Source organism: Pipistrellus kuhlii, unplaced genomic scaffold (genome assembly GCF_014108245.1).
Source record: "Pipistrellus kuhlii isolate mPipKuh1 unplaced genomic scaffold, mPipKuh1.p scaffold_m20_p_19, whole genome shotgun sequence".
NCBI lineage: Eukaryota > Metazoa > Chordata > Mammalia > Chiroptera > Vespertilionidae > Pipistrellus > Pipistrellus kuhlii.
Window position 1 is genome coordinate 384,858 of NW_023425504.1, and position 26,852 is coordinate 411,709.

The following is a 26,852-nucleotide window of genomic DNA, read 5'->3' on the forward strand; positions in this document are numbered from 1 at the left end:
CCATGCCTCTATTTCTGGATTACTTCAAATATCTCAATATTATTAAATTGTAAGAAATTTGTGATAATGGAAAACCATTGCAGAAACCCAACATTTTATCATTTTTATTAGATTTTTCTCAAAATAAGAGAGTAGAAAGTGTTCACTGAAAATATGCAACTGAATTCCATGTAGGCAATCTCTAAAATTGGAAAGTGCATAAACTTTTGGTTTAATATCTCCTGATATGAAGGGAGGGAGAGGAAAGGGGAGGAGAAAGACAAAGGGGGGGGAGGGAAGGAGGGAAGGAGGGAAGGAGGGAAGGAGGGAGGGAAGGAGGGAGGGAGGAGGGAAAAGAGAGAAGGAGAGAGAGAGAGAGAGAGAGAGAGAGAGAGAGAGAGAGAGAGAGAGAGGGAGAGAGAGAGACATGCATATGCAAGGTGTTTGGGGGTGCTTAATAGTTTTTCACTTGGACAAATTCTAATTAAAGTTCTGAAAGTTTACAAAAGAGTTAATAGTCCAATAATTTTAAGAATGAAGATAAATGAATATTTGGTAGGGAATCGGAGAAAGCTATGCAACAAAAGGAAGATATTTGGCAAGTTTGAGCATTATATTTAAAACCCTTACAGATACATGAACATAAATCTAAAATGGCTCATATATACAATGGTATTTCATCAGAATACTTATCTATAAACTAGTCTATGAAAGCCTAAGTGACCAGTGGACCTGTAGACTGGTCAACCGGTCACTATGATGTGCACTGACCACCAGGGGGAGATGCTCAATGCAGGAGCTGCTCCCTGGTGGTCAGTGTGCTTCCATAGCATGAATGCCATTCAGCTGATGGATGGGTGTCAGACGAAGGGCTCATGGCTGGCCGTCACAGCCTAGAGACTGCAGGGAAGCAGCAGCAAGCCTACCAAAGCTGCAGACACAACAGGGCTAAGATGAGCTGGAGTGGAAGGCAGGAATGGCAGGTGGTGTTGGACTGCCACATTTGGCCCAATCCCTGCAGGCCACACTGAGGGACTCCACCAGTGCAGGAATTCATGCACCTAGCCTGTAGTTGATTATATAAAAGAACAGATATCTTACCATAGCATTTTATTCTCTTATTGTATAGTTTAGACCTTTCATTTTAGGTATTCATTATTCTGAATATCTTATACAATATTAAAATACTTCAAACTCATAGGAAAATAGCATCACCATTGTGCTAATTTGTGCTAGTCAGGAATGAAAACTCAAGAACTCTATGGAAATGCTTTAGATGACCCAGAATATTAATTTGGCATCCTCCAATAATTCCTGCCATAGGACAGGCAAAACTCAGTTGAAATGTCCTTGGTTTTGTTTAAATAATGCAAGAAGTAACTACTGTGAAAAGCTAATTATTAAATTGCTTTTAGCCACGGGTCACTATTCTTCCATCTACCATTTCCCCACCTTTCCCATGGAGTCAGTGCCAAGATCAGAGTTAAGCCTTGACCTAACAGATCACTTCTCACTGCCTAGGACTGTGGTTCCAAGTAAATTGGTTCACATCAAAGTTGACTCTAAGGTGGGATTTAACACATTAATTTGAATTTAAGAAATACCTTTAGTCAGCAATTACTAACCAGAAATCATATTTTAAGTTATGCTACTTATATCAGAAAAGTAGCCAAAACCGGTTTGGCTCAGTGGTAGAGCATCAGTCTGCAGACTGAAAGGTCCCAGACTCGATTCCGGTCAAGGGCATGTACATTGGTTGCAGGCACATCTCCGGTAGGGGGTGTGCAAGAGGCAGCTGGTCGATGTTTCTCTCTCATCGACGTTTCTAGCTCTCTATCCCTCTCTCTTCCTCTCTGTAAAAAATCAATAAAATATATTTAAAAAAAGAAAAAGAAAAGTAATACTCTCTCTTTATACACCAGAAAAGTTTTTCCACAAATAAACATTTATTTCCACTTAGACATTGGAACCAAAGAACCGTTTTGGTTTCTAAACATATACTAATACAATATAGATAATGTGCATGAAAAAATAGGTTATAACAAACGACGTTAAAAGATGGCAATGTTTGTCAAAATGAAGCAATTTGCCTTTTGAGTTTATTGTACAACAATGTGCAGTTGAAATGACATGATTTTTACTTCACCTGATAATTACAATTGCATTTATCAATTTAGCTTACACTGTAAATTGATACTTGCTTACTGAAGTTCACTTTCAAGTTTAGGAGCTCTGCTAAGACATTTAAAATATAAATTAGGTGTGTAGGTGGCCAGGTATATATTTGTTCTAAGTGCCTAAGTGCTATTTTGAGGGGTTACAGGAATCTGTACTCTGAAAAGAGACCCAGGTTATGAAATTGTATTCTGCCTCATTAACCATGCCCTTACACGCGATCCATTTATTAATCAAACTTGCAATATTACCTCTAAAAATGTGGTATGGAAAGGTATTAGATTTCTCAGCAAATGCTATTTCAGGCTCACATATAACACTGCAGAAATATGCTGCATTTGAAGTTAAATGTAAAGATTTAAAGACCAAACAAAAACTTCCTTCAAAATCAAAGCTGCTGTAATTTGCTGAATTCAAAGAAGTCCTAATTCTAAGGGTTGGGTTTAATTTAAAAGATTTCTAATTAGTAAAGGGCAGTTATATTCATTAATTATTTTATAACAATGATGATACGTTCATTAAAAATACCCACCAACACTTCTCCAATGACAGCACTTTAAAACTTTCCAATGTCTGTAAGATCTAAATTGTACATTAGCCTATCTTCATTTAAAATGTAAAAAATAGGTTCTTTCATGGGGTAAAATGGAAAAATAGGCTCTCAATCAGGATAAAAATGGAAGAACAGGCTCTCAAACAGGGTAACACTGGAAAGTTAGGTGTGATTGAAATTAAACTAATGTATATCAGGCACATATTCATTTTAATTAAGAAAAGTCAAGATAAAGCAAGTTTCTATTGCACAATGTTGCCTCATTAAAAGAAATGCTCTGAATGGTTCCCCAAGTCTCAGAAGCCAACAAAAGTCAGTGATTACACAAAAGTAGGCTTCTGAGAGGCAATAAGCCAGCTAAATGTCTCTTACCACTTAGGAAGATCTGCAGTCTACACCTTCAACAGGAATAGGCAAATCATATGGGACTGCTGTTTTGTCAAGAGAAAGATTGAGTGGAATGCAGAACAGTCAGGTTTGGAAAGCTTAAAAATAATAAGTGGTTACAACTTGGCAATGAGAGGGGAGAAAAATGTCCTGAATATAAACTCTATGCTTGAAAAGACAAATATCCCACCTAAGACCAACATGAATGAAATGAACATGGCGGTAACCCACTACTACTGCAGACCCTTCCACCCATAAGAAAGCACAATAGAAAAGGGCAATTTCCCATGGGTAATCTTGAAGTTGATAACATCCAATAGGTATTTTAACATTTTCAAGCATTGATATATAATAGATATTTTTTAACATTTTTAAAATATTTTATTGATTTTTCACAGAGAAGAAGGGAGATGGATAGAGATCTAGAAACATTGATGAAAGAGAAACATTGACCAGCTGCCTCCTGCACACCCCCACCGGGGATGTGCCCGCAACCAAGGTACATGCCCTTGACAGGAATCTAACCTGAGGCCCTTCATTCTGCAGGCTGACGCTCTATCCACTGAGCCAAACCAGTTTCGGCAAGAAAATTTATTCTTACTATGCTAAAAGATTTGTAATCCATTTTGTACAATTGTACTTAAACAGTCTGTCCACAATAATTACCTTTCACATAGGTGCAGCAAAAATTAAAGAGAATTAGGCTCAGAACTATTGTGGACTACACCTGAGAGTTCTAAGATGGGGAAGCCACCTCTCTCCTATAGACTAGCTTGGGGTTTACACAATGAACACATACTGCTTGTCCACCATTCTCAGTCTGGGATGTATAAAGTATAATCCCTCTCAGAGTAGATTGAATAGTGCTCCCTAATTCATCTTCCTATTACCTCAGAATATGACTTTATGTGGAAAGATTATCTTTGCATATGTAATTACATAAGGTACTGATGTTCTTATAAGAAGAAGAGAAGGCATAGGAAAACACACAAAGGAGAAGGACATGGGAAGATAAGAACAGAGAGTAGGGCAATGCTGCTACAAGCTCTGGAATACCTGGGACCACCAGAATACATGAAGAGACAACAAAAGATTCTCCCCTGGAGTTCCTGGAGGGAGATCAACTCCACTGATATTATTTTGGATTTCTAGCCTCCGTAAGTATGAGATAATACATTTTTGTTGTTTTGTGCCACCCAGTTTATAAAACATTATGATAGCATCTATAGAAAACTAATGTATCTCCAGTTTCCAGAGTCTTGGGAATTTTTTTAAAAAATCTTCACAGCTCTTTAGCTCATTTATTCTCTCAGTAATTCCCTAAGGAGAAGTATATGTATTATCTGAATTATTTTGCAGATGTACAGGGAGACTCAAACATTTAATATCTCTAAATAAAATCCAGGGATCCTGCCTACTCCTTGTGAACTACCCTTGCAATTTGATCATCTGTAGTTTATAAAATCAATCTACTTGGAAGGGGGGGGGGCTCAAACATTTGAGAGAAGTCTTGCTCCTTCTTTAGCAATTATTTACTTGCTTATTTTTAGTGAACTCTCATTCACATTGAAGCTTTTTCTTGAGGATGGTTGTACTTCAGTCACAGTAATCCGGATTTTCATTATGCTGTCTGAGAATTCTGCTAAAATCATCCTACCAAATAGACAAAACCCCAGAAACTTTATGAACCAAGAAAAGGTCTTCTAACAAGTTGTGTCATATGTTACTCATTTAGGAATATTACAAAAACACTACTTCTCACCATATTTTTAAATGAAAAACACATGGCCATAACCTGTAATACCACTAGAAAAATTGCTCTTTTGGTATGTTTGGCCCCAAACTTTTGAAATATGAACCCAGCAAGGGAATTTCAACTTAGGCTGAATTCAGCTCATTATTCTCTTGCCCCGTATGTGCTGCAGAGAAGCTACTTCTAGAAAATTAACCCATTTATATACAGTACCACACTTAACACCAAATACCGTTGTGGAAATGGCAATAAAGACCTAGGTTCTAGTCCCAGCACAGCCACATGCTGACTGTGTGACATTAGGCAAGTTCCTTTTAATTTTTCTGAGACTATATTCCAACATTTGTGAAGAGGGAATGATAATTCAGGACCCTGTAAAATAGCCAGGGGAAGGCGGACAGGGTAAGTGGAAAAATGTTAATCAGTTATGCAAGTTGAATAAGTTCTGGAGAACTAATGTGCAGCAATGTGAGTGTAGTTAACAATACTGTAGTATAAACTTTAAATTTGCTAAAAGAGTATATTTAAGTGTTGTTAGCACACATACAAAAGATGATAGCTATAGAGATGATAGATATGTTCATTACTTTTGTTGTGGAGATTATTTTCCAATGTTCATGTATTTAAAAACATAAAATTGTATGCCTTAAATATACACAATAGTTATTTGTCAATTAAATCTCAGTAAAACTGTACAGCACAAGATAATGTACGTGAACACATATGTAAACTATCTTATCTAATAAAAGAATAATATGCAAATTAATCATCATTCCACTACACCCATAAACCATGCCCACAAACCTTGCCTACAAGCCAATCAGGAGCAAATGTGCAAATAAATCCAATCAAGATGGCTACGGCCATAGAGAGCAGGAGGGAGGTTTGGGTTTACCAGGGAATGGAGAAAGACAAGCTTTCCGCCTGCCCTTGCCAGCCTAGGCCTCCACTCAAGGATACAAAGTTTCAATGAAGGAAGATACATAAATCCAAACAGAAATGATGACAGCCATGGAGCTGGAAAGAGTGGAAGGCTAGGGTTTCCACTGACAATGGAGGAAGCCAAGCTTTCTTCACACCCTGGCATGGCTTGGCCTCTGCTTAAGGCTACAAAGTTTCAATTATACAAGATACATAAATCCCAACAGAAATGGCTGCAGCCAGAGAGCAAGCAGAAGGTTTGGTCTGCTCCAGGTTACAAAGTTTCAATTGTAGAAGATAAATAAATCCCAAATACCAGGGCCTCTGTTTGGGTCATGAGGGGGCGTGGCTGGCCTGAAAACCACCATAGGCCCCTTGCCCAGGCCACCCCATACAGCAAGGGAACCCCCACCCTGATCTGGGACATTCCTCAGGGCAAACCAGCTGGCCCTCCGCCCATGCATCAGGCCTCTATCCTATCTAATAAAAGAATAATATGCAGAATGACCGTCACTCCAACACACAAGATGGCTGCCTCCATGTGGTCAAAGATCCTGCCCCCATGTGGGCACAAGGTGGCCACCACAAGATGGCCAGCAGGGGAGGGCGCTTGGGAGGGACCAGGTCTGCAAGGGAGGGCAGTTGGAGGCAATCAACCCTGTAAGGGAGGGCAGTTAGGGGTGGCCAGGACAGCAAAGGAGGAACGTTAGGGGAGGGGGGGGACCCAGGCCTGCAGGGAAAGGCAGTTGGGGAGACTCCTGGTTGCAGGGGAGAGCAGTTGGGGGAACCAGGCCTGCAGGGGAGGGCAGTTAGGGACAAACAGGCTGGCAGGGGAGCAGTTAGGCATCAATCAGGCTAGCAGGGGAGTGGTTAGGGGGTAATCATGCTGGCAGGCAGAAGTGATTAGGGGAAATCAGGGAGGTAGGCAGGCAAGCAGTTGGGAGCCAGCAGTACAGGATTGTGAGAGGTATTGGGTCTAAATGGCAGTTGGACATCCCTCAAGGGGCCCCAGATTGGAGAGGGTGCAGGCTGGGCTGAGGGACACCCCCCATGCATGAATTTTGTGCACCTGGCCTCTAGTAAAATATAAAGTTGATAGGTTTTTGTTACTGTCACATATTATAAATTCCATTTGGTAAACAAAGCATAACAGTTTTTTTTTGTGTTTTTTTAATATAGTTAAGTAAAGACTATTTGCTTTCATATCAATTTCAAAAAACTGAAGAGACATACAATAGCCATAAAAACTACTACAACTCCTCCTTAAAGCCCTTTGTATTCACTATTTGAGTTGAATCAATATGGTTATCAACATGTCAATTTTTCTTATTCTTTAATGCAGAGTTGTGTCCATTATTTTTTTATGACTGGCTCAAAATGTACTAAGCTAATTGATATAATTTAGAGATATAACAACATGATTTGAAACACACTTAACAAAAGCTTGTCACTTTTCTGCATACTGAATCTGTCAAAATATTTTCCTGAAAATACAAGTTCTCCATCTTTTCATTATGTTTAGTAGGTGGTGACAAAAGGATTAGGAAGATATTTCCTGAGTTCACAGCTTAATATTTTCCAGTGAAATGTTGTATATCTTTATCATCTTTTTAAAATGAGTTTAAATATAATAATTCTCTAGGTTGAATTGATATTCAATCCCAAAAGATGATCTAATTCTAGTTTTCCCATATTTACCTAGTCTTAAAACTTTCCTAACTGTTCTAAATAGTTGTAGCCAGAGGTGTACAGGGTGGGCTTACATCCCTTAACACTCTTCTAATGTCCATACTCCTGGTGGGGTATGAGTGAGGGAAGCAATGTGGGTTTGGGCTTAATTACAAAGGAGAAGCACTCACTCAGAGATTCACAGCTGAAAGAAAGCTCACTGATGAGCTAGTCTAAATACCCCTGTAAAAGGAAGCCCAGAGAGGTGATATTTCAAGTTTACAAAGCAAGTCCTAGCCAGAGGTGCACCTCAGATCTCAGTAGTCATCATCCAGACTATACTTTGTAATTAATACACAACATGTTCCCTCATATAAAATTTACTTTAAGCTATTTCATAAAGTAGTGAAATAACAACTGACATCACAGAAATTGAAATGATTGTAAGAAAATACTATGAGCCAACAAGCTGTACAATGAGGATGTAATGGAAAATTTCTAGAAAAAAATATAATATTCCAAAGTTGAATCGGGAAGAATCAGAAAACCTGAATAGACTGTTAACAACTGAGGAAACTAAAGCAGTAATAAAAAAAAAAAAAAAAAAAAAAAAAAAAAAAAAAAAAAAAAACTTCCAGGAAACAAAAGCCCTGGTCCACAGGGCTTCACGGGAAAGTTTGACTAAACATTTTAAGAAGAGTTAACACCCATCCTCCTCAAACTATTCCAAAAAATCCAAGAGGAGATAACTCTTCCAAGCTGTTTTTATGAGGCCAGCATTAGCCTAATTACAAAACCAGATAAAGACACTACAAAGAAAGAGAATTATAGGTCAATATCATTGATGTACTTAGATGCTAAAATCCTCAACAAAATTCTAGCAAATTGGATCCAGAAATATATTAACACATAAAAAATTAAAAGATAAAATCACATGTTTATATCAATAGGTGCAGAAAAAGCATTTGACAAAATCTAACACCATTTTTTAAATATTTTTTTAAAAAAATTATTGATTTTTTACAGAGAGGAAGGGAGAGAGATAGAGAGCTAGAAACATTGATGAGAGAGAAACATCGACTAGTTGCCTCTTGCACACTCCCTACCAGGGATGTGCCTACAGCCAAGGTACTTGCCCTTGACTGGAATCGAACCCGGGACCTTTCAGTCTGCAGACCGAGGCTCTACCACTGAGCCAAAGCAGTTTCGGCTGCACTATTTTTTGATAAAAATTCTCAGCAAAGTGGGAATGAGAGATCACATGTCAACATAATAAAGGACATATATGACAAATACTAAAGACAACATCATACTAAATGGGCAAGAACTAAAAACATTTCCCCTAAGAACAGGAATAAGATAGGGATGACCACTTTCATCACCCTATTCAATATAGTATTGGAAGTCCTAGCCATAGCGATTAGACAAGAAAAGAAGAAAAAAAAAACATAAAAGGGATCCAAATTGGAAAGAAGAAAGTAAAACTTTCATTATTTGCAGATGCCATGATATAGTACTTAGAAAACCCTAACGACTCCACCAAAAACTACCAAATTTAATGAGTTCAGCAATGTAGCAGGATACAAAATTAAAACTCAGAAAACAATGGCATTTTTATACATGAATAATGAACTCTCAGAAAGAAAAACTAAGCAAACAATCACATTTATTAGAGCAACAAAAATTAAGATATTTAGGAACAAGCCAACAGAATGTTGGAAAAAAAGAAGGAAGCTAAAAGTAGGGACATTTGGATAATCTCTATTATGCCAAAATTGTTATCTATTACTGAGTTTTACTAGTGCTAATGAGAAAACAAAGTGACAAAGAGTATTGAAGGATAGGGAACCCAAGTATGGAGAGCATGGTTTAGAACTACCATGTCAGCAATACTTTACAAAAAGCCTTTGAAAAACAGGTTCAGGAAAAACTGATGCCTACAAACAAACAAATTAGATATGCTTTCTTATAAGGGAGTAAAGAACACAGGGGTTCAAAAATTTTTGCTAGACAAAAATTTGTTTGAGATTAGCCATGAAGCCATTGAGAAATCGATGTTTCAAGTTCAGCATCACAATCTGGCTGCCAGATTGCCTGTGCAGTCAAGACACTTTTAATAGTCTGGCTTTGTAGTCTTTTTGGACTTTGCCTCTACAAACATAAAGTTGCAGACAAACTGGCCAGTCCTTTGCCTCTATAAACATAAAGTTGCAGACAAACTGGCCAGAATATGCCTTGCATGTTCTCACCTCCCATTTTTGTATCTGGCATTCTTTCCGCCCATCAGTAATATGCACACAAATCAATTGCCCTCCAGATCACTTTCACCTACTAATTCCATCCAATTTTTAAAATTTCTTACATTCATTCTCTGTAAAACCTTCTGAGGTTACTCCTATGCATCAGGTCTGATGAAATAACCCTATGATTATGAAAATGGTTTCATCTATGTCTCCCAAAAACACTTTTTCTAATCACAAAAATTGTGGCAACCTTATTTGAATTCTCTCCTACTCCCCAGACAGCTCCATCACAAAGAATTCAAGGCTCCCTGTTCTACCTGTATTACTGCCTCTTTAAGATGCTCTGTTGGGCCCATTCAGCTGAAGGAGACACCAAAGATGGAGGGGATTAAGAAGTGTGTGAAAGTAAATCAATTTTAGTTATGCATGAGACCAAGGAGTTGGGTAAATTACTTAACACACACACACACACACACACACACACACACACACACACAGTGCCCACAGGTGATGGACTGGATAATACAAAACTAAAACTTTCTGGATCCCACTCTTTTATGGAATAAATGCTAATGTCAAGGTCTCTGTTGGTGCCCTAGAACTATGAGGATTTTCAGAGGTATCACCATTCATTTCCAATGGGATGGTAATTGCACCAAAATACAAAACTGTATAAATTGATGGATAAAAACATATCCAGAGACAGAGAAACATCAATCAGACTGTCAGACCTCAGAGAAAAGGTAGGGGCAGATGGGGGTAAGGGAGAGAGAGCAACCAAAGGACTTGTGTGCATCCACTAGCCTAACAAGTGGACACAGACACCAGGGGGGTGAAGTCATGAGTGGGGGAATGGGAGGCATTGGGGGGATAAGGAAGCATATGTAATACCTTAATCAATAAAGAATTTTTAAAAAACAGAACATTCTTATCCTAATGACAAGATAAAGAAAAAACATCTGTAATAAAATCATCTATAAACCTGCATTTATTAACAAATTCATTTCCTAATAAAACACCACCTGCAAGCAACCGCCAGTTTTCACTAGTTATATAAAAATATATTTTAGCCAAAACCAGTTTGGCTCAGTGGATAGAGCGTCGGTCCGTAGACTGAAAGGTCCCAGGTTCGATTCTGGTCAAGGGCATGTACATTGGTTGCGGGTACATCCCCAGCAAGGGGTGTGCAGGAGGCAGCTGGTCGATGTTTCTCTCTCATTGACATTTCTATCTCTCTATCCCTTTTCCTTCCTCTGTCAATAAAATATATTTATAAATAAATAAATAAATAAAAATGTATTTTACTGTTTTTACATGTAGTTCTCAGAAATTTTTTCTAAGGCCAACTTTAGAACACATCACTCTATTTTTGGTTGTCTGGAATGTTAATAAATTCTGTAACATTAAGTTTTTATACAAACAAATAATGTTGTTTTAAAAGCATGCTTCAATAGAAAAACTGACCTTTTGAAATAAAGTTGATTTGGCTTCTATTATCCTTAGTATCAATACAGAAATTATAAGAATCAGGGAAATGTTTCAATGATAGCTTATAATTAAAACTTCTCCAATACATACAAGCATAGACAAACATAGGTGCACACACATGAACATTTAATTTTATATGATCTCCCAATTCACAAATATAATCACATTTGTTTTTTGTATATCTTAGAATATGTGTTTCCTAGTCATTCACTTCCCAACCCCCCAAAATGTATTTCATTAGCGCATGGGTCAGCCTCTTGTCACTAGAGCCAGGGTAAGAGTTGGGAATGTGCCAAAACCGGTTTGGCTCAGTGGTAGAACATTGGTCTGCAGACTGAAAGGTCCCAGGTTTGATTCAGGTCAAGGACATGTACATTGGTTGCTGGCACATCACCAGTAGGGGGTGTGCAAGAGGCAGCTGGTCGATGAGAGTGAAGCTTCTAGCTCTCTATCTCTCTCCCTTCCTCTCTGTAAAAAAATCAATAAAATATATTTTTTTTAAAAAAGAGTTGGGAATGCTCAAAGAAATGTGATTAGTCTTTGGACAAGCCTTTTTAGTAATAAAGTAATGCTACCACTCTTCAAAGATGGCTGCCTTGTCCAGGGACCCATAACTCAATGCCTGTAACTCTTGGTGCCAGGGACTGGGACTGAATTCTAAAGCTAAGTGCTTCTGAAAAGATCAACAAGAAATACTGTACTAGTAATAGGGTGAATTTCCGGACTTGGTTAGAGTTTTAGCCACATAAATCCCATTAGGTTCAAAGCTTTATAATGTTCTACCTTGTCTATGGTTATGCTAATATTTTTATCTACACATTTCTGAGCTCTTTATTAGCCTTTCTAACCTCTCACTTCTTTCCTTCTATTTTTGGTTTTCACATTACCCTTGGAATCTATTTATTTGCCTGGCTTTAGGTAACTAAGATTCTCTCTACTCTTTTTTAAATCCATCCTTGAAAACTATATTTTAAAATAAGTACTTCACAGATCATTTATGATGACTTTATTGCACCTGGTCCATTTTTATACAAAGCTCTACCAAAGTCTGTACCTTTCCTCACCAAAGGCTGCATGCAGTGCACATAGATTGCTTATTGGATCATCATCTTTAGAGTTGATGACAGCTCAGAATCTCTTTGGAAATGTAACTCTCAATAGTGTGCCAGAGCATTGAGCAAAAACATGAAATCATTTCTGAATCTGGGTCAGTCATATTGTAAATACATAAGAGAGAGGATTATAACAGAGCAGATATCACTGAAACTCTGATCTGTCACTCCACTAATCAGGTATGGATGGACACAGGCTAATGGACCTCTTGATGGGCCAGTGCTATTTGTAGACCAGTTCTGATTGATGGCACTACCATGTAAGGAGGGAACAACAGCAGACACCAGGGCAACAACAGGACAAAAATTACACCCCAGTCTCCCATTATACACCTTTTCAAAGCAGGCTTCTTTTGGATTTATAACTATTACAATCCTGTATTAAATCATCCAGTAGAATTTGGGATGCAGGTTTCCAAATGACTCTGCAGAAATAGAGTAGAATAAGATACAGGAAAACAGAGCACAATGAAAGAAATAAAATTGATGGATTTTTCTAGCAATTGTTTACCTTTGTTAATATTATTTGACGAACATTATGACTTAGAAAGTGTAATCAAGTAACCATTTTTGAAATTCATTCATTCAACAAATATTTATTGAGTACCTACTATGTGCTAGGCATTTGCTAGGCCCTTAAGATACAGAAAAGAATGAGACATTTCTTGCTCTCAGATAGCTCACAATATAGTGGCAGAGACAGACATAAACAAGTAACTACAATACAATGAAAAAAGTGCCTGTCAAAGTGTATACAAGGTGCTAGAGGAGCTCAGAAGAAACAGTTTGTAATTAAGCCTGGTGAAAGTGACAACTGAAGACACAGGGAGGGTAGGGAAAGACATTGTATGCTGAAGGGGCAGTAGGCACAAAAACAAGGAAGTGTGATAATGCATGATATGATGGGGATCTACATGTAGTTCCATATGACTGGGATTTCATCTGTGTGTGAAGAAGTGGTGACATATGAAGTCAGAAAGGGAGTATGAAATCAGAGAATGAAGAGCTTTGCATGCAGAACTAAGAAATCTGTACTTTTTTTCTAAAAGTGATGAGAAGTCATTAAAGAATTCAAAATAGGAAGTGACATGACAAGATATGCCCATTAGATCAATATATATGGGGGATGCTTTGTAAGAAAGGTGCGACTAGAGGGAGGAAGACGTGGTAGGAGGGGCTATCACAGCATTCCAGGTGAAAGATGCTCATTTCAAAAGCAATGACGGTGAAGAGGTGACAGATTGGAGAGATACTTAGGAGAAAGCTTGACAAGACTTGATGAATTATAATACAAAAAGCACAACTTCCTCAGAGATGAAACAATATTGAAAACATGCATTCAGAAAATACAACCAACAGCCCCTTCTTTTGTAGTCCCATAATCCTCTGAAATCACAGTATCTGCTGAGTATTAATAAAGGAAGAAAAGCCAGAGGACACATATGGTCAGACTTCTCTAATTCAGACAGCACTAAATTAGAATCTGCAATAATACAGATTGCCTGTGACTCCTATTAAGAATTTCAAACTATTTTCTTCCTCCATATATTTTTAAGCTTTTAGTCAACAGTAACAGGAATTCAATCTAAAAGCAGTAGTTTCTTACAATCAAGCACTTGAGGTATAGTAGGCAGCAGCTTATATGGTGGTATCTGAGGGGTACTCAATATGCGGTGCCAACCCAGGGGCCACAAGGCATAATATACAATCATAATCCATTCCTTTAGGAGAGGCTTTGATCCCTCAGAACTTCTCTTTTACAAGGCAATAATTCCTGAGGTGGATAGAGAATTTAGTCATTCTAAACTCAGTGGAATTCTGGTTGAGGATAATGCCTTTAGATTTTGTAGAAGGGCTCAAGACAATGATGTAAAAGGGAAGATTAAGGAATATAAGATCTCACCAATAAATAGCCCTGCAAGCACTGGAGAAGCTAAGCTTCTTCGTGGTCTTTTTTGTTTGTTTTTGTTAATCCTCACCTGAAGATATATTTTCCATTGATTTTTAGAGAGAGTAGAAGGGGAGAGGAGAGACAGAGTGAAACATTGATGCAAGAGAGACATATTGATAGGTTTCCTTACAACACACCCAGATATAGGCCAGGGATCAAGCCTGCAACTGAGGTATGTGCCTTTGACCAGAATTTACAATAACTCAGGACCCTTCAGTCAATGGACTGACGGTCCAACTACTGAGCAAAACTGGTGAGGTCAAGAAGCTAAGATTCTTAAAGAATGCCTTCCACTTCAGGTTCCACAAACCACACTTGTACATTCAATAGCTCAAGGAACTTTTGTGTATTGTTTATGATATTGGCAAGTCATGGCCTGCAGTGACACAATCTTTTCATGGGCCTCCTGGCCAATTAAAATATCCAGTGTTATTAAATTTGTACATAATATTGCAAATGTATTGTCTGAAACTACTTTATAACTCCAACCTTTCATTCACTCAGACTGACCTTCTCTTTTATCATTCCAAATTATGGAGATATTACTGAATTTGCAGAGTGTTAATCAGTCAAATTACAATTGACAAGAGATCAAAACTCAGATTCTGACCTTGAAGAGTCACATTTATGGTTTGAGAAGGAAAATAAGAGGTGCTTGTGAATACTTTATAGCAGTTAACTAAAAAATAAATAAATAAAAGAACAAAACAAAACTAAAATTACTTACTTCACTAGTTTGGAGAATTGTGAACTTGGGCAGTTTAGTCTTTGAACTGGTCGTACTTGGTTTTCCATCCAAGAGGGATCCAAATGACAGATTCCCAAAACTGTTCTCAAATTCAATAGAAGGTTTCAGTGTTGGAGATATGTCTTGTATCTGGTCCTGGCCATCCATAGGTCTCACATATGCAGTTGGTTTTTGCTGCCCCATGCTTGTTTTGCTGTAAAGCCCTGGTGGGAAGTTTTGAACTGAAAGGCCACTGCTAGGAGCCAATAAAGAGGAGGCGAGTAGGGGAGACCCAGGCACTTGCACTGTAAATTCAGATGCTCCTGGTGAATTAGATTGAAATATTTCTTTAAATGAATCACCTCCACTGGACTTGAGATAACTGCCTTCTTTTGATGATGGGTTTGATTCTTCAAGTGCTCCAACTTGAGGTGGTTCAGCCAGGTAAACAAAGTAGTCTTCCAGTCTAGGTTGGGGCTGATCCTGTGTTGATGGCTGCATCTTGTTTGGCTGACTACTGGTCTGGCTAGCTGGTACAATGCTAGTGTTATGACTATCTCGTGGCCAGTCAGGTTTTGATTTCGTGTTGCTGTGTATTAGAGTTGAATTCAGTATCACAACAGAAGGTGGAGGCATTGGTCCAGAGAGGTGAGTGTTATCCTGGTAAGGTGGGATCATTCGGTTCTTTTGTTCTGAGAAAAAGCTTGGTTCATTTTTGTTGATGGGAGTCTGGGACACAGAATTCTTTGGGATTCCCACTAGATGATTCTGATTAGAATGGCTAGTTAGCAAATCCTTCATTTCATCATAGTTCCCCAGCGTGTTCTGGACTCTGTTGGCAAGTGCATCCCCTTTGTTTGTCTAAAATAACAAAAAGATGGGGGTGGGAGGAGAAAGAATGAATAGGTTTGTGTTTCCTAATGTTAATGTTTCAAACAGATGTTCTAAGTAGACTAACATATAAGGTTCTCTAAAATTTTCATGCTGCTATTCATACTTTTCATGTGCTATATAAGAAAAAAATCAGTAACGATATTGAAATAGTCTCTTGGAATGAGCTGTGTGATTATCATTTGTATATTCCCTGGCCTAACCTTAAAAATGCTTACTGGGAGAAAGTTTTAAATTATGTTACTTATGAATTTTATTAGCAAAATACCTTACTTTAGGTCAGTTGAGCTTAACTGTTACATTCTACATTGTGATCAACAACTTCTACTCACTGATAATTGGAATTATAAAGGAGTATTTTACTTATATTGTTCTTGACATTTCACCCCTTCCCACTACATTATACAATGAAAAAGGCTTAGCCCACTGGATAAGGAAGAAGTCAGTTAAACTAGGTATCCTATCATGGTTACCTTCAGTTTAGAAAAAGCATGGGATTTAACAACATCTAATTGAAGTGACTTATGAGTAAAGTAAATCTGATTCCTTTTCATCAAAGAACTATAAATTACTGGGTCTGCCTACACTTATATATTGGGGAATGGCATTTACATATTGATGATTCATACTCATATACTTTGAAATGGGTGCAACTGTTTATCAACAGTGACTGTCTTCAGTGATTTAGAAAAAAATATTCAAGAACTTAAGCTGTTACTTGAGTAAATCAAAACACAGATTTTTCAAAGTGATGTTGGCAACTGAATACTCTATGGGCAACCAACATACCAGCTATTCATCCCCTGTAGGATACATTAATCTTATTTAAATGGTGTGATTGCTTTTAAAATATTTAAGTTCCTAAGTATTTTTAATATAGAAAGCATAGCCTTCATACCTAAAAATAGTAGAGAGCTATATAGTGGGAAATGACTGATGAAAACTCAGCTTTTCAATTTTAAAAGTGTCTTTTTATTATTCTTTTTACGAAGTAAAGATGTTATCAAAATAATATGTTGCATTCAGAAGGGCAAAGTACGTCTTTGTGCCTAAGCTGTACTATTACGGTCCAAGATGTTGCAATGAAATAAGACTATTGGCACCCATAGTGGAGGCATGTGGCAGCAGGGCCATTGGATGAATGGAGAAGACACTCACCCTATGTAGTGTTTATGTCCCAGGAGCCATAGGTTTGCTCTTCTGCACAGAAGGGTATGATAACCTCCCACTGGTACAACCTCCACTGAATCTAGATGTTTAACATTTAAGATTTTCCACATACCCTTAACACAACCCAGTCTCCTGGCGCACACAGAGAGTGTGCCTATCCAACTTTGGTATCTCATCTAAACCTTAGCTGTATGGTTGTGTGTTATTCTCTGTATGTGAAGATGGAAGAATGTGAAAATGAATGGAAGGTGAAGTGTCAGAAATGAATGAAATCACTCAGGGAAAGAAATGTAGAAAGATAAGATCGATCTCAAGAGCGAGCCCTGGAAAACTTCAACCTTTAAGAGACTGGGAGAAGAGGAGCCAGAAAAAGATACCAAGAAGAAACAACTAGAGAGGGAGTCAAACTGGAAACCTTGGCTTTGTTATTAGCATGATTGCCATATACTGTATTACTGTACATAGTATTCAACTCATACCATATGTTAAATCACAGAAGACACTTTCAAAGAAATAAAGGCAGTTTGGAAAATATGGTTTCAAAGATAAATAAAGAGTATTCTAAATATAGGCTATGAGGAATATGTGGGGATGGGGAATTATATAAAAATATATAACTTTAGGTTTCTTATCCTCCCTAAAAAACATCTTATATTATACATGACATGCAACCTTGGTGCTGAAGTAGTATTTAAATAACATTTCATATAATTCTCAGCTGAAAAATTGCTCCATTTTTCAGAAGTATATTTGAAAGGCATATTTAATAGATAAAGACAAGTAAAAATCACTTTTATTCCCTAAAGGGCCTAAGTTTGTCAATTTTAATGGCAGAAATTACTTTTCAGCTAAGGTAAGGATAAACTCTTTATATACATCTGTCTCCTCTTCAACAGAGTTGCACAATAAGTTATTTGGGGAGCAGCCAGAATGAATTTCTCTATTCAATCCTTAAATTCAGAACAAAAATATTTCATTGCGCTGCTGAGAGCCCCATGAGAATTTGATGCAAGGCATTGTTCTGGCCCCTCAAACTATTTACCTCTTGGGTCAAATGACTGTCTAATGAACTCTAAATCCTATCTTCAAGGATATTACCCAACAAGGAGAAACAGCTATTTAATTTCCATTTTATTTATTTATTTATTAAATATATTTTATTGGTTTGTTTGTTTTTTTTACAGAGAAGAAGAGAGATGGATAGAGAGTTAGAAACATCGATGAGAGAGAATCATCGATCAGCTGCCTCCTGCACACCCCCCACTGGGGATGTGCCCACAACCAAGGTACATGCCCCTGACCAGAATCGAACCCGTACCCTTCAGTCTGCAGGCAGACACTCTATCCACTGAACCAAACCGGTTTCGGCTCATTTCCATTTTAAATGTCTTCATTTTACACTAAAATTATATACCCTATGAGCTTTTTCTTTTTGCCTTAGCTACCAGGAAGCTCAAAGCTTAACTTATTGAATTTTCATTGAAATTTCCTTGACCTTTCATTGAAACAGAGTAATACAGAATCAGAAACTTGTGCCATGATGTCCCCAAAACCACCAGGATCCCTCAAATCCCTAAGAAGTAATTCACTCTCTCTAGGCCAAACACATAAGGAGTCCAGAAATCAAGGCCCATTTTCTGGCAAGCAAGTTAATTACATTCCCGTTCCTGTTTAGCAGTAAATAAAAGGAACAGGTTTATCTTTACCTTAATGGAAAGATAAAGTTAGGTTTTAATATCTCTTCATTTATGCCTATTATTATAATGATTTGAGTTTCTGATGCATGCTTAGATTTAATTTTGTATCTCTAGGTTTTAAAATATGCCTGAAATTAGAAAAAGTCCTACACTTGACAATGGCCAAAACTGTATCTATTGTACTTGAATAATGTTAGAGAAAAATTGAAACTTTGCTAAATACATATAGAAAGTCAACATCTTACTATATAGATTATACTATAGTTATGATCTATTTTCCTGCACAAAAGTATAAGCTTTTAAAAGTCAACAACTACCTTTTATTTAATTTTCTATCTTCAAGACCTAGTAACATGTATGGTACATATTTGATATTCAATAAATTTTATTCTGTTCAATTCATTGTTGATGAATTGAACAGAATAAAATTATAATTTATAATTTTTCAAAGTAAAGGATTTGGAGTAAAAGGTACATAAATAGAAAAAGTAAAAGTGAAGCTAAGTTGGGTACTGTGATTGAACATTAAGTTGAACACCAAGCTTCTTGGTAGCTAAGGCAATAAGGAAAAGCTCATAGTTTATAGAATTCTCTTCATTTGAGGAAAGGAAGAATACCCTAATTCATTAAATGAAATAAATGATTACCAGATACGACAATATGAAAAGAAATTCTCATTGGTTTGATTATAAGAAGCTTTGAACAATAAAATAGTTTTTCAATACTAATTTTACAGAAAATGCAAAGATGTCTTCACATGGCTTTTCCTTATAATAACTAAAAAGCAAGAGAATTGCATTAAAATCTAACTCAGGGAAGGAATGTCTGCATATGGAGTTACATGGTTAGGCTAATAGCTGCAAGTATTGGACTTTCCTGTGCACTACTGACATAGGAATGGAGCAAATCCGAAGGAATGGAGGGATGTAAGCTCCCTTATACTAGCTCCCTCACAGAGGAATTGTCTCAATGGGACTTGTGACTGGAACTGCATAACAGATAGTTCAAGACTGAGTTCACTGGCGATGCTTTCTGTGTTGCTGATTGAAGGAAGATTCAAGCGTTTTTGCATAACAGACATGTGATTACAGACATGGTAATTCTTTTTATATATATATATATATTATTGATTTTGTACAGAGAGAAAGGGAGAGAGAGAGTTAGAAACATCGATGAGAGAGAGTCATCGATCAGCTGCCTCTTGCACACCCCCTACTGGGGATCTGCCTGCAACCAAGGCACATGCCCCTGACCGGAATCAAACCCGGGACCCTTCAGTCCCAAGCCGACGCTCTATCCATTGAGCCAAACCGGTTTCGGCAAGACATGGTAATGCTTAACATGCATAGTGGTAAGTTGAAAATATTCATGAGACACAGGCACAGAGTACACACCGGCACATAGCCTGAGAAGTCCACTATTCAATAATATTCAATAATTAGCAGTAAAGTCTAAGTGGTCAACTCTCTGCCTTCCCACCATCTTAAATTTCTTGTCTCTATAATAGAAAATGCAATGGGGCCTGCAATACATTTATGTACACCTACAAAATGTACTCTCATTATATACTACAGCAACATCTAATTCACACTAAAGGTTATTTTTCACTCTTAGCAATCCTATTAAGGAACAAGTTATTCCAGGCAGCCTTGACTGAACATTATAAAAATGCTCAAAATTAAATCCAGCCATTTTAATCAATTGTAAGCTTCTTTTATTTTTGCCAGTTCTTTATTTCCTGTTCTAGATAATTGGTTGATTCCTTAAAGACAACTTCTACAGCCATTATTTTCTGAGTAATCACAATTTCTCCATCATCAATGAGATGTTTTTTCTAAGTATTTTCAAGCATAAATTACATGTCTGGTTTGTGGCTCATAACTATCAATTCTCCTTCATTTAAGCTTTTTGCTTCTCATTACTTCAGGAAATGCAAAGTTGCCTCGGTTTGCTTCTAAGGCTATCTTCAAATCAGTATCATGATTTCATCGCAGGACTAATGTGCTAGAAGGTAATTGTATCATAGTATTTATTTTTAATTTAAGTAATTATATAACTTAAGTTTTAAGGTTCATTTTTTCTTTTATTTAATTGTAGCTAATGTATGTAACTTAGTGATTTCTTTTTATAATTCTAATAATTTACAGCTAATCTATCCAAACTAAGTTGCTATTTCTTTCTTTAATTATAATAATGTTAATACTTTGAATTTGTACAGTACTTTACAGATTTCAAGGCAAGGTTTCCCAGATATTTGACTTGATCCTTAGAATAACCATGTGAGTCAGCAAAGCAGGTCTGGCCTCAATCTAACTTCTAACTGTCCTGACATAAATGACCTTAGTTAGAAAAGCCACTTAACCTTTCTGTGTCTCAGTGTCCTCATTCTTTTTGAGTTGTGAAAAGCTATAAATGTCAGTTGTTGTTGTTATCAGGTATTATGTATATTGTCAGATATTTACTTCAGAGAGAATGAAACTATAGGTTAGAGAAATGAAATTTCTTCCCAAAAGTCACACAGAAGGTAAGCTTATCAGGTTTTTGTCTTCCTGTCAGAGGATATCAATAGCTTCCTGCTACAGATTCAGACTTACACAGAATTGGGCTTAGATTTACCAGTTATATGGATATTAAGCTGCAGAGAAGCAACCTCACCTCTCAGGGTATCAAATTCCTCATGTTTCCCATGAATGCCTATGCCAGTTATTATAAGGACTAAACAAGCACATATATAAAGCCATAGCACAGTGTCTGGCGCAGAGTAGGCACTTGGTACACACTAGTTCCTCATCCCTCCTAATATTCCCACACTAGACATGTCATATTTTTAATCACTTTTAAAGACAGCCCTCTCCATAGCATAGCACAAAGTAACTCAAATTTGAAATGTGCAAGCAACAAAAGCAACCATGCAGAGAAGTTGCCCACCAGACAAATGTTGGAGTAGTAGAGGTAAAATAAGGAAAGGAAGGAAATCAGCCAGGAATATGAGAAATCACCATTTCTTCCTCCTGCCCATTCATTGACTAGTTTGTTACCACTGATAATGTTGGACAAGTGATCAAACTGTATTTCAGAATTTAGGATGGCAAAAAGTTTCCTGAAAGTCCTGATTTACCACTACGAATTTTGATTTTTTTGGTAAGTATTCCAACCACAAACCTAAGGAAGAGTCGTAGCATCCCTTCATCTTTACCAGGAGATCATGAGCCACCTCTGCTACCTATGGCATGTCAAGCTATTCCAAGGGTTTCCACACCAGTCCAGATATGGGGAGATTTGGGAGGTGTACATCAAGCACAACAGTAACACAATATGGGGAAAATGAGAGTTCTATTGTCCAGTGATCACCCAGAGAACCCTGAACATGAACATAGCACAAAATAGCAGCTGACCATCATAGTATGGTGAAAGAAAATTACTAGGTTATCAGTTGTTAATATATTCCTTTCTTTTGCAGCCTTTACCCAAGAACAAAGTATCTTCCTCATCAAGAAGGATAAATGCAACAAGCTACTAATTACATGATAAGCCTGGCCCTGCCCTAGACTAATGTTCCCATTGGTATCTCTACCAGGAGTGCCTTCAACATATCAAGACAAATGGCTTTTAAAAACATCTGGTGCTGAAGCCGGTTTGCTAAGTGAATAGAGTGTCGGCCTGTGCACTCAAGGGTCCCGGGTTCGATTCCAGTCAAGGGCATGTAACTTGGTTGCGGGCACGTCCCTGGTAGGGGGTGTGCAAGAGGAGGCTGATTGATGTTTCTCTCTCATCGATGTTTCTGACTTTCTATCCCTCTCCCTTCCTCTCTATAAAAAAATCAATAAAATATATTAAAAATAAATAAAAACGTCTGTCAATGTTGACAAAGATTTTTTAACTGCATACTCAAAAATATACTGCTTACATCTAAAAATAAATTCACATCTACATAACACTCCTTGTTAACAAGAGATGGTATTTACCTTAAAGGTATAAGACCACTAATTGAGAAGGATTGAAATTATAATAGGAGGGGTAATCAAGGATGCTAAATCTTATAATAGTGTTAAGTATGGAGTAAATATTGAATTTTAAGGATGCTTCCTCTGAATAAAGCTTATTTTTTCTAATCCATCCAACTATAACATATAAAACTCATCTGGTTGTTCCTTTTTCTCAAGATTGGATGAGGCATCTATTATCCTTTGACCTCACTTGTACTCTCAGGAAAAAATGGAAATCACAACTTCTTGCATTACCCCTGATCTTCCCTTCACTCTCTTGCTTTGTTCTCATTGTAATATTCCATTGCCATCTTCCTTCTCATGGCTCATCGCTCTTCACATGTTCTTGATTTTGCATTTTATCATTAATTCTGCCTAACATCCCATTCCCATTTACTTTCCCATGGCTCATCACTCTTCACATGTTCTTTTTAAAAATATATTTTATTGATTTTTTACAGAGGGAAAGGGAGAGAGATAGAGAGTTAGAAACATCGATGAGAAAGAAACATTAATCAGCTGCCTCTTGCACACCTCCCACTGGGGATGTGCCCACAACCCCAGTTCTTGTCAATGTGCCCTTGACAGGAATCGAACCTGAGACCTTTCAGTCCAAAGGCCGACACTCAATCCACTTAGCCAAAATGGTTTTGGCAACATGTTTTTGATTTTGTATGTTCTCATGACCTCTGGAATCTTGCTCTATTTACCCCATTTCTCTCTCCTATACCTTCTTCACCCTTTCCTTCTTCGTTGTCATTGGTTCCTTCACATAAAACTGCAAAAATGTTCAAGTTATTTCACTTTAAAAAAAATCTTCCTTCCATATTTCTCCCCTTGCAATCTAATTTGCTTTCTTTTTTCCTCCCTCAATACAAAAACTCTCTGCAAGATCAAATCTACATTCACTTCCTCTCTTCCTTTATTTTACTACATCCCATTTACTCTCCAAACCCTTACAGTTTGGCTTCCCACAATGACCACCAACATTAACAAATAAAACAACTCTCCCATCCTAATCGATTTGGCTCAGTGGATAGAGCTTTGGCTTGTGGACTGAATGGGGCCCTGGGTTCGAGTGTAATCAAGGGCAGGTTCCTGGGTTGTGGGCTCAATCCCCAGTAGGGGGCGTGGAGGAGGCAGTCAATCAATAATTCTTGCTCATCATTGATGTTTCTTCTCTCTCCCTCTCCCTTCCTCTCTGAAATGAATAAAAAATATATTAAAGGTCACTAAATATCTCTTAAATGCCAAATTCAACAGCCACTTTTCAGTCCTGACCTTTCCTGACCTCTCTGATATGTGTAACTATCAAATCTCTCCTCCATAAACCCTTTATTACTTTATTTCTATTAAATGATTCTCTCCAAGTTCTATTTCTATCTTTCTTATTATTCACTCCTTTTTAGCTTACTTTCTTTGCCTCAGTTTTTACTACCTATAGGGTGTCCCAAAAAATGTTTACACACACTTTGAATAATTATAAAGGCAGTGTTTATTAAAACAAATTTCATTTTGAAAATTGAGCATTCAGTTATTAAAATATATATATATATTGGGGGGAGTAGCACCCTGTATTTTATCCCTTAAATGTTGCTAATTCCCAAGACTCTTTTTTTGTCCTTCTTACACAAGTAATCTTACTCGGTGATAATATTAATTCTCACGGCTTCTATTGCCACCTACATGATGTCACCTAAATCTCCCTTAATTTTTTAATTTTTTTAATTTAATTTTTTTTAATTTAGATTACTTTTATTTATTTTGGCTTTCCTAAATAACTCAGTTTACCTTTTTGCGTGTTTTCTTTGGACAGTATCAAGGACTTAGAAATGATAAAGTCAAACTCTTTTTAGCTCCATATCCATGTATCCAATGTCTACTGGATATCCCTCCCTAATACTCAAGTGGCATCTCAAAGACAAATTACTCAAAACAGAATTATGTTTTTCTCTACAGACACCAACCCTGTTGTTCTCCTGAACAACAGATTAATAGCACCATCTTCTGAAATTAAACAGATGGGGGGTAAAATCATTCATCTATCACACTGCCCACATCCAAAATCTTCCTTCCAGGCAGTCATTGTGAGGTCACTACTTAGACATAGCAGTGTAATCATTATTGGAGTTACATACTAGCCACAATACTACTAGAAAATCAATCAAGGTACACAGATTCCCAGACCCATCATTTGAACATCCTTATTCTACCTTAAATGCTGCATGTCATGAACTCTCCTTAGCCAATTACAATAGCTTCTTTATCTGCCTCTAGTTTACCTTCCCATTCTCCACATTTTCAACATTGTTTTTTAAAATTCTTTGTCCCAAACATACCCTGATTTGAAAACTTGCAATAACTTCTCTTTATGTAGAGAATCATGCCAAACTCCTTCGTATGAAGTACAATGTCTTTATTAATCCTTCCCTTATCTATCTCTCCAGCAGTTACCATGAAGTCATGCCCTCATTCATTCATTCATGATGATCTCTGCCACTGGATTAAGAAATTCCTTGAAGGCAGGGATAATGCCTTATTTCCCTTTGTACACTAGTCTAAAACATGACTAGCAAATAATGGGCCTTCAATAAATGTTGGGTAAACTAATCATATCTCTAAATACACACTTTCAACGTAGTATACATATAAATAAATTGAGATAGAAAAATGCTTTTTAAAGAATTATATTAACAAATTAAAAACTAATAGTTTAGGTGACTTAAGTCTCTGTCAGAATTAACCAAACTTGAAAGACACATGAAGGTCTCAATCAATAGTTACTTACTTATTCTGAATAAGGCATCAAGAATCTGGTGTTACTAGTCATCAATCCAAATAGCATACACTCTACCCCAAAGTAGTATTTGTGTCTATGCAGTCCTCATTAAGAACTTCCCTTTTCCAGAAGTCACTGTCCCTTAAATGGTACTCTTTTAAAATCACAACTATTGAAAATATTCTATATTTTTGTTTTTTACCTCTTACATCATCTCTATTTTTTTACAGAAAATTATACTGCTGCTAAATTTCAATAAAAAACCAACTAGTTGTCAGCAATTTAAAAAAGGTTCTTTCCCCAACCTCCACCCTAAATAGAAAGTTCAGAGGCAGTCATTGTGAGGTCACTACTTAGACATAGCAGTGTAATCATTATTGGAGTTACATACTAGCCACAATACTACTAGAAAATCAATCAAGGTACACTAATCCCTCTGGTTGAGGGACTTTCTCCAAAAACATGATTATTAACCATCAGGAAAAATAATTGGTTTTTCCCTTTCCTTCAGAACAGTGATTTTCAAAGACCACTCAAACTGGTGAACAGCTACTAACAACCTAAAATCGAAAAATAAAGCAGTGGTCTTGCAATGGACGGCATTTATTGGGAGAAGAAATAGGCATATCCATTGAGAGTCTTCAAGGACTGCCTTTTTTATAATCAAAGTGGAAGAAAGTGTCAAAGGGGCTTTCCTTGCTGTAGGAAGTGTTGGGCAGTAAAGATCTCTTTGGAGACAGGTAGTCTCACAAGTCCCTTTCAAAGTTACTATGCTTACCAAAGAAGATGGAATCTGTCTTGGAAACTTCCTTATAAACTTGTTATTGCCTCACATACAGTATATGTATATACTTCATATGTAAAATATATTCTCCTGGCAATGACTTGGGTGCTTTAAAAATAGATTAAATGTTGATTAATGTGTTAAAAAAAAAAAACGCAACAAGCAATCATTTTCCATAAAGATAAATTACATACATATTCAGCTACCTTGTAGGGCTCCCCAAAAAGATCAAAGCCTGAAGAAAAGAGATCGTCTTCTTGCTGGACTTCTTGATTCCTCCGTTCCCATTCCCTTTTTTTAAGTGCACTACGGTCTTGTTCATAGTGACTAAAAAAAATAAAAGGAGAAATTGGTTAGTCAAGTAAGTCATTGAACTCTCCCTTGTTATCTCTAAGAAAAAAGAAATACAAGTCAAGGCTACCAAACTGATATTACATAGAAAGCAGATAATCTTTTTCTTTACTCACATTAGCTTTACGATCCTGGCCAGTTATTCAGAATACAGAAGAAAACAGAACATCGCTTATTAGAAATTATATTTATGACCATATAAGCATGGGAGAATCCTTGTCCCTTATCCTTGCTTGA

At 37.0% G+C, this 26,852-nt stretch overlaps 1 protein-coding gene across 1 annotated transcript in view; it reads right to left on the minus strand.

Annotated features, from left to right (window-relative positions):
- AFF2 (AF4/FMR2 family member 2) overlaps positions 1-26,596 on the minus strand; it is a gene marked incomplete at its 5' end in the record, with an annotated part of 359,224 nt that extends 332,628 nt beyond the window's left edge. The window contains 2 exons of the mRNA XM_036443509.2: positions 14,958-15,818; positions 26,471-26,596. Coding sequence (XP_036299402.2) covers positions 14,958-15,818; positions 26,471-26,596 — 987 coding nt within the window. The remainder of the gene's footprint in view (positions 1-14,957; positions 15,819-26,470) is intronic.
- Positions 26,597-26,852: the final 256 nt, after the last annotated feature.